This window comes from Montipora capricornis, chromosome 10, assembly GCF_036669925.1.
Source record: "Montipora capricornis isolate CH-2021 chromosome 10, ASM3666992v2, whole genome shotgun sequence".
NCBI classification, from domain to species: domain Eukaryota; kingdom Metazoa; phylum Cnidaria; class Anthozoa; order Scleractinia; family Acroporidae; genus Montipora; species Montipora capricornis.
This window is the reverse complement of record NC_090892.1, coordinates 20613272-20622387: the sequence shown is the minus strand read 5'-3', so window position 1 is coordinate 20622387 and position 9116 is coordinate 20613272. Positions and strand designations below refer to the sequence as shown.

The window sequence follows — 9116 nt, the reverse complement described above, 5'->3', positions numbered from 1 at the left end:
TCACATTTGCTAATGATGACATGAAGTCGTCCAAACGTTATGTAACTTCGATTTTATCGTTAATTTCCTTATTCTAATGTACCTGCCATTATATATTTTGTATTGTGATAGAACATCAAGTTAGCAATCAAGAAATGGCTCTCATGCTAGGTGTGAGCAAACGAACAGTAGAACGAAGGATGACAGAGCTACACCAGACGAACAGATCTCGATACACGGACATAGAGGACGATATGTTGGATTCGTTTGTTCAACGTATAATAACCAACTTTCCGAGATCTGGTAAGTGACAAGAGATCTTTTTCCTCACTTCACTCTTTTAGCACAGTTGGATTCTTGCAGCATCTAAAGCACGGTTTTCTCAGTCTTCTCATTGTTTTATGGTACAGCTGAGCATTAGACGTCGACTCGATTGTCACCTTGTCTGAAATTGCCTTACGTTATTATTCCCTCTTTTTAACAGGTATGAAGACTATAGACGGTTGTCTCGTCTCACAGGGCATACGTTTGCAGAGGTCGCGATTGAGGAATTCAATGAAGAGAGTTGACCCCGTTGGTCGCAGGTTGAGGTCAATCAACATTATCCGCAGACGTGTGTACAATGTTCGTTCCCCTTTGTCATTATGGCACATGGACGGAAATCACAAACTTGTACGGTAAGATTTATCTGTTTGATACTAAAAGTTTTCAAGCTCAGAGTTTAGACTTACTTCACGTTAGTGCTACTCCCTGACAAGGATAATATCAATTTCTTTGATACACAAATAGATGAAGAGAGTGATGAAACGAGTTGAAGTAAAAATGCGGGTCTTTATCATATAGGTGGAAGTTTGTCATCCACGGGTGTATAGATGGTTACAGCCGCGTCATCGTTTACCTGGCCTGCAATTCAGACAACACATCCTCAACGGTGCTCAACTTATTTCAAGACGCCGTGAAAAGATGGGGTTTGCCATCTCGTGTTCGTGGCAATATGGGGGTAGAAAACCGTGATGTAGCGTATTACATGCTCTCCCATCCTGCTCGAGGCCCTGGAAGGGGTAGTTACATAACAGGAAGGAGTGTCCATAACTCGCGCATAGAAAGGCTATGGAGAGATGTATACCAAATCGTTCTTTCTGCCTTTTATGACCTATTTCTCTCTCTGGAAGAGGAAAGGTATCTGGACATCGACAACGAGGACCATCTGTTCTGTCTCCACTTTGTGTACAAGCCCTTAATCAACCAGATGCTGTCTAATTTCACTAGTTCGTAGCTTAATCACAAAGTCAGAACAGCTGGAAATAGAACTCCCATGCAACTATTCATAATGGGCATGCAACAAGTTGCTAACGAAGATAATTTGGTGGCATCTGAGTATTTTGAGAACCTTGATGAGGTTAGTGTACAATTAATTTTAGTTTCTCTTGAAAAGTACTCCAACTGCATGCGCAATATTCGACACACAAATTTTGATTTTGAATTAACTTCAATTGACAAATGTTTGAAGCCATCCAATTTCTTAGGCGCGAATACTTTCGTTGAAAATACACTTTACTACGACCGAACTGTAGAAAATGGAGTAAAAAAATTACGTTTCGGAGTAGGTCTTCAATTTTGAGAAGTGGTTGCCTAGTTTTATCTTGCTGTTCATATGGATTTTCCTTTGCCATGACAATCTTTGCCAGTGCATGTCAGAGTTTGCGAGTTTCTTATAAACGTTTTCTCTTAAAGTCCCAGATCGAAAGCTATGGAGTGGATCCCTCATCTCCGCTCTCGGACAAAAATGACAGAACTGATGGCGTTCAGGTTTCGGAACCATCGTGTCCTTTGAACACAGAGGGTTTTACAGCTTTCCAAGAAGAAATGACAGGGGTTGTTGGCACAGATCCATGGGATATCTCCCCCTACCTGCACGCACTTGCTATTCTTCGTCAACTTAAGGACCAATCACAGTAATTCCTAATTCTGGTTCTAGTGTATTGATACTGTTGTTGGCCGAAAATCGAATTTTGGAACTTCAGGATGAACTCTCTTGAGGCCCTTCCTTTTGGTTTGTACGTATAGCCCGGAAATGCTGTTTTTCAAGAAAACCGGTCATGGTTTCTATTTTTGCCAACTGTCAAAACGAAGAAAAAAATTACAAACACTGGCTTAAAATTCCGACAATTGGCCATGGGTGGAAATAAGTCTCATTGTCATAGGGCATCCCGGTTAAGCGTTACGCTTTGTTGGTCTGTAAACAAAATACGTTTTACTAAAATTGTTTCCATACGTCCTATTTGAAGACATCCTCTATGGTCCCTGTGCGTGGGGACAGCTTTCGTTATGTTCGTAAACCCTTTTTCTGTATTCTGTTCACAAGTCTTTCGGGATTTGATGTCTAAGGGATATTCGCTTGCGGTAGTATTTCCCGACCTCTTCACAGCTAGCGAGCGAAAGAAGCGTTTTCCATAATAGTTTTACACAGTTTTCGCGTCCACCCGCCTTATGCAAAAGCCTCCTCCCACACCAGTGACTGAACAAAATTCGAAGGAGAGAGCATTTAATAAGGAAGGTTTAGTTTAAATTGCAGGGATTGCTTTATAGTGTAACATGTGCACCATTGAGGTAGAAAGAAAACCAAACACAACACAGTTCTGATATCTGAAGCAAAATGACATTTGCTGTTTCCCATTTACACCTATTGTATCCATTAAAGACGACCAAAGTAGTCATTCAAAAACGCGTAATCAAAGAAAAAAAAAACAGTTCTTCCTTGCTCTCTGGAACTTTCTCACCGATAGGCAAGGTCAACCTATTGATGCAAGTGTTGCTTATCGGTATACAGGATGGCATTGTCGTATCAAAACAAATACTTGGCTTCATCTGGAATCCAAGGACAGGCTCGTAATTGCATCCAGTGACAAACTTCAACACATCCTCTAATGAAATTTTTCCATTTGCCCTTCTCGCAGCTAAAAAAAAGTGGATAAAGGGAAAGAAAACGTTGAGTAACTCCCACTGACATTATAGGTTTAACGTAGGCTAGAAGTTCGCAGGAATCATCGTGAATCAGTCAACACAACGAAATATTTCCAAATGACGTAGACTTTTGTAAAGAGAAATAACATTACCGCTTACCTGAAACCTCTTTCAGGTAGTTTAAGAACAGCCGGTACGTCCGTTCTTCCTGTTGTCTTCTATTAGTTCCCATCTCGGAAAAGACCGCTTCCAATAGCTTCACCAGCTTTGGGTAGGTCATGGGTAGAACTGCAGTTTTTCGGAAGAGAAATATCAGGCTTGGTTTCTTATGAAGGAGCTAGGGAAAAAAAGTAGAAAATTAGTACTGAAAAGAGAGATAAAAGGAATGGTACCGGTATGCGCGTGTCACTTCAAAAACAAAAAATGCCAAGAGACATAGCTGCAGGGAGTTAGCCATAAGAAATGTGGAGAGTTCCTCTTATAAATAAAAGTGAGTCAGTAACAAGGAGTTATATGAAAAAGACTGAGTTTCTTTTGATATAATAAACTATATGTTTGTGCAATCAGGGGAAGTGTTTGGTTTCCGATAGTTTTTGAAAGGCAGTGTCGAGAATGGCATGAAACGCTTGATAAAGTAATTGTCATCCGTTTGTGATGTATCTGGGAAAGTTTGATGTTGCATGGATGGAGAGGCTTACCTCTATAACCCCAAATTGCTTCAATCCGTTTCGGAATTGGATTTCCGCTCTGCCAAGGGCGTCAACATTATCTCTTGTGAAGATTCGTTGAATCTGCTCTTCAGAAAGGAAATTTGGCGGAGGACCACCTTGCAAAAGGCTGAAACCTGGAATTAAAGGCAGTCAGCCTCTTAAATTAACTCTAATCCTAGCTTTGCATACGAGTCGAATCAATTTGGACATAAATTTACCAAAAAAAAGGCCAGCTCCAAAGTAATTATTCTTTTCCAATGAAGCTTCATCTTCCTGGAGAATGTGACCTGCGGCTCCTTGCTCTTTGAAGAGCCTATCGCGGATTTCGCGCAACATGCAGCCCAAGAACTCCCGCCTTGGACCTCCATAATCTTGTGCATTCTCTCCGGCGAAGGTAACCTCTAAAGGCAGGCTGAAATCGCTGAGGCCCTCCCTCAGTATCTCCTCCATTCCTGTTTCAAACAAGTCGAAACGAGAGACAAAAATATCACTGGTCTCGCCTTCGCATAAGTCCGAGTCGCTTACGAGGTCAAGTAGTCGTCCTCGATGTAGATTACGACTGAACTCCTTCAGGATGGTCACGGGGTCGTCACACGTTCTCCTGAAAGGAAATTGACGAGAAGCATTGGGTTATATTAATTTTAAAACTAGTTACGAGTTTTTTATCGATGTGAAAATTAAACAGAGAGGGGCGTGGATCGCGCAGATGTGAAATAAGCTTGCCAAGCCAACTTGATTTTGCAATCCAGCTTTGTGCTTTGGATATGTATTGTCCATGCAGACCTTCGAACTCCAGAACGTGCAGCCGCAGAAGAAGACCATCTCCAATTCTTTTTTTGTACTGCGTATGACTTTGTACAAGGCTTGCGAATAAAATGCGTCCAACAATTAAGATTAAAGTAGACTTACATAGCCTGAAAGGTTTTCTCTAATGCATTCCGCAGATGACTCTCGTAGGATGTTTTCCCCCTAAATGCATTGTAATGACATTTTGCCAAAAAATTAGTTTCATCATTATCATGTGTACTTTTTGGGTCAATCTTAAAGGAGTTGTCTTTTCCCCACATTAAATATGTATTCCTTATTCTGTGCAAAATAGCTGGTATTAAATAACGACTTATTTTGTAAATAACGACATCATTGGAATAAAAGGAAGAAATAAAGGTCACGCGACAATGGTTTTTACGTGACTGGCAAAAAGCATGGAAATGCTTTTGCAAAAAACCCGAAACACCGGATAATCATAAATTCAGTTTTTGCTAAAACGTTGTGCTAAACGACAGCAAGTTAACTATAAACCCACTCTTCCTGCGTAATTGCTGCATCTCCTTGTGACTCTGCCTCTTGAGTAGTAGCTATAGGGGAAAGCTCTCGTACCAGTTCAACTTCATTGTCATGGTCAGGGCCTTCTTGATTGCCTCTGAAAGGTCAAATGTATTACCTCACACTCAAAAGAACGGGTAACTAAATTATTTCAAATTTGTCATTGCCGTGACTTTGGATGTCTTAGAAGACGGAAGAAAAAAATAATTAGGAATCGTAGACTACCTGTCCACGTCATTTTCCCCATTACTGGAAGTCTGGTTTCCTTCATAATCTGTCAAGGGCGATCCAGCCTAAGTACAAAGGAAACCATGATGAGGAAGAAATCGCAGTTTTGAGAAAATCTGACATGTCCGCTAAGACCCTTACCGTCTGTAATCGATATCACAGCCAGAACATTGTATGGAATTAAAACGAAACAGGAACAAATTAGTATAGGAATTAGTCAATTAGGAAAACGGAACATACCGGGCATAGTTCCATATGGTCCCGCATTTGCCGCAAAGGGATAGAAACTTTGCAGAGGAGGCATTTTTCGCACTCTTCATCTGAGCCACCATCGTCCCCTAGAGCAATATCAGTTTGAATGGGTCTGATATAGATCCTACCGGTTCCCCAGCACCTGATCTCATCAGCACAGCAACTACCGTATTTGACAACACAGAGATTCCTTCGAGATTTCTCATCAGAAAGGAGCAACTCAAATCCACCACACGTTTTCAGAGGAGGAAAAACCCTAGAAGAAAGCGGGAAGCATAATGAGCTACAAGTTATTGAAGTTTCCGGCTCCGCTGACCAGAAAATCTTATGACTTTCTTTTAACTAATCTCAGACTAGGCTTCGTCAAGTTAAGTTTTTGTTTGTTATCGCAAATACCAGTCAATCCTACCTTCATTAATTTGAGCGTAATTATGTAATTCCGCACAAACTCACTCGAATAAGACGTCCCTGACTCTCTCCTTGGGTGCTGTGGTAGGAATCGGCACCTTTCTCTCTCCAAGTAAGCTATTTCTTAGCCGTATCTTTTCTGAAGAGCTAGGGAACAGTGGCCTGTTCCTTGTCTGCCAAACAAACAAATGTCCTGCTAAAGGTCGTCTCTGTTAAAAAGGAAAGTATTTTATAATTCACACAGGGAATTGATCATAATGAGAGTGACTACCGAGCACCGCTACTTAATTATTAATAGCGATGGTAAAAAAAGAAATTCTAAGTGAAGGGCGAAAGGAACATAAGAAATATTTTAGTAGGAGCTCGAGTTCGTTGCCGCACACAGCGGTTCGCTCAAAGATGACTCCGCCAGCCAACACAAAAGAAAAATAACGATTTAAAAAAGGACATCAAAGTAAACAAAACGAAGAATAATAAACGCACAAATAATAACAACAAACCTGTGTACGACAGAGAAGGACAACATCAAACATAAACATGAAAAGCGATACTACAAAGAAAGTCTTAAAAACAACATTTACTTCTTGGCACTATACCTTTTTGGGATGCTCTGCCTTGACGTCTACCGTAAGGCTGGATTCTCTGAAAGCAACACGTTATTGCAGAAAACAGTAAGTCACATTTGTATGCCCCTTTATCCTTGGTAAGTGATGGGTAATTTTGTCAGGTTCGTGTGGTGGTAAGTAAGATGTGTGATTTTAAGCTTCAGCTTCTGTAATCTAGGTATACTAAAGAACTCAATGATGCAAGATAAATTGTGGTTTATTCCAATTCACTCATTTTCCTTCGGCTTCCACTTATGCTCCCGTTTGTAAGAACTTGTGCTGTACTGATATGATTTGATTGTGAGTATGCACCGTATAATCATCAAAAGATTCCTTCAAGAAAATGAACTAACCACTTGTCGATTGAAGAGCCTTCGATGCTCGCTCACAATATTTGTTGGCGCACTAGTACTGCTGTTTGAAGTGCTCGAGCTACTGTTCCCATTATTACTTCCACCGCTGATGACTTCGGCTGCCCTTCGGAGCATCTCCGCCACATTGTTAGAATTGTTCTAAAATAACAAGTTGGATGCTTCTTAGAACACTTCTACCACATTAAGAGAGTGTTAGTCCGAATCAAGATAGTGGTAGAATTAAGAGAAAAAAAAAGAGATTGGTTAATCACTCCTTTCTACCCCAGTTTCCCAATCGACCGTGATACAGTGTCTTGTATCCCAAAACCAATGAACTGAAGTTATTTTGCAACACACGTTTGTCCTTTCCTGTACGAAAAAAACATTTTAGGTTTTCTCAGTTGTAAATACGTTCTACTAAGAACTATTTTGTCCAAAAAGACTCTTAATGGTTGTAGACTCGTAAGCGTAAAATGAGCTGTGAGCCTCCTATTTTTCGTCACGCTGGGCTGGTACGTACAGGCCAGGAGGCCGTGATAGTGGACGATTAATTTAGTTCAGTGGGCGCGTATTCGAACAAATAGAGTACTGATTAGGTTATTTACCATAACGTTCGCCTGCTGATCTATATAGAATGATGTTCACATGCAGCACTCAACCTAAAGAAGCAAAAAACCAAGAATGACTAAGACTTCCGTCTGTCCAAGAAGGATTCCATATCTAATTCGGAATCGATTTTTGGTTTATGTGTACATGCATGACCGCCACCTCTTCCCTCTCCTCGTCTCACCTGACACAAGGGGAGAGGAGGGGAAGGGGGGGGGGGGGGTGGGCGAAAACTAACTTAAATGTATAATAAAGAATTAAGTGTTATTCACGTTCAGGAATAAGTCATTATATTCCAAATTTTGTTCAGAAATGGAGGGCCTTTTTGGGACGACAAATTAAAGGATAACAAGTTCAGTTAACATCAACAAGACCAAACAAATTGCAAGCCTCCTTTTTCACGTCACGCTGGGCTAGTACAGGCGAGGCTTTCTTAGTGTTTTCTTATCTTACTACCGATATACCAAATTCCGTGAAGTGATGGATCCGCTATCAAATCTTATCCTATACTTTTGTTTCAAACAACTACACCGTTATGTAGCGTTCAAAATAAGTGAAGAGAGCTGGAAGGTGACATAATCGTAAACAGAAGCTATCGAGAATTAAACGTGTGACGAAACAGTCAAGATCATGATCATGTTTAGCTTTAGTTTAGTCAGTGACACCGACCGATTGATCGAACCATTTCGTTCCAAGATCATAATACTTTCAAGTAAACCGATAAAATCCAGTGTCTACAGCGAAAAGGCCACTCAACGAAACGAGTCAGACTGTGGAAACCCTGCCACATGAGGAATCATGGCAGACGATGATGCATTTGCAATTGCGTGTGTAAACATTTCAATCCTAACTACAGTTGATATCTGGAGCTCATGAGCTCCTGTTAATATGATTTCATTTACCTATGCTTCCTTAGGCATGACCACGAAACTCTGTAATGAAGGCAGTAAATAATTTTAACAGAAAATCAGCAGAAGCAAACTTACCGAACTGTACAAAGGGCAGGTGAAATCCCGGTTGTAAACAAGCTGCTTTCGCGCCAAATTTTAAGTAGTTCTTGACGTCAGACCCCACATGGACTGTGCCATTTCAGACTTGGCTGTTCCATTCGACATTTGGCTGTTCCAGTTCACATTGGTATTTTTGGCGGTCCGGCGAAGTGTTGTATGTCACGCAAAGGGTTAAATCGTTTCTGGTCGCCCCAAACCATTTGTTTTTTCTCTACTTCATTTCGCATCAGGGAAAACCATTTTTCCTTTGCATAAACCATTTCATATTTAGGTCGATCCGTTTCTTTAGTGGACTGTAGCATTTGAGTTCCTTTCAGACCATTTGTTGTTTCGCTGCGCCGCTTATGATTACGCTAAATCAAACGTCAATTTGTTAAACCGTGTCAGATTGCATTGAATCATTTGCCGATACTGTGACCCACTTGTGTTTGGACAGTTCCATTTTAGACTTGGCTGTTCCATTTGACATTTGGCTGTTCCATTTCACATTGGTATTTTTGGCGGTTCGGCGAGGTGTTTTATGTCACGCAAAGGGGTAAATCGTTTGTGGTCGCCCCAAACCATTTGTCTTTTCTCTACTTCATTTCGCATTAGGGAAAACCATTTCATATTAGGGCGATTCGTTTCTTAGTGGACTGTAGCATTTCAGTTCTTTTCAGACCATTTGTTGTCTCGCTG

The 9116-nt window shown here is 40.8% G+C and overlaps 1 protein-coding gene across 1 annotated transcript in view; it reads right to left on the bottom strand.

Moving 5' to 3' along the window:
- Positions 1 to 2657: 2657 nt before the first annotated feature.
- Positions 2658 to 9116, bottom strand: part of LOC138020399 (uncharacterized) — an 8718-nt gene continuing 2259 nt past the window's right edge. Inside the window, exons 2-11 of the mRNA XM_068867393.1 lie at positions 6461 to 6506; positions 5910 to 6073; positions 5445 to 5712; positions 5202 to 5269; positions 4957 to 5073; positions 4563 to 4739; positions 3872 to 4254; positions 3642 to 3787; positions 3103 to 3280; positions 2658 to 2936 (exon numbers count right to left, since the gene is read on the bottom strand). Coding sequence (XP_068723494.1) covers positions 2698 to 2936; positions 3103 to 3280; positions 3642 to 3787; positions 3872 to 4254; positions 4563 to 4739; positions 4957 to 5073; positions 5202 to 5269; positions 5445 to 5712; positions 5910 to 6073; positions 6461 to 6506 — 1786 coding nt within the window. The 3' untranslated portion in view covers positions 2658 to 2697. The remainder of the gene's footprint in view (positions 2937 to 3102; positions 3281 to 3641; positions 3788 to 3871; positions 4255 to 4562; positions 4740 to 4956; positions 5074 to 5201; positions 5270 to 5444; positions 5713 to 5909; positions 6074 to 6460; positions 6507 to 9116) is intronic.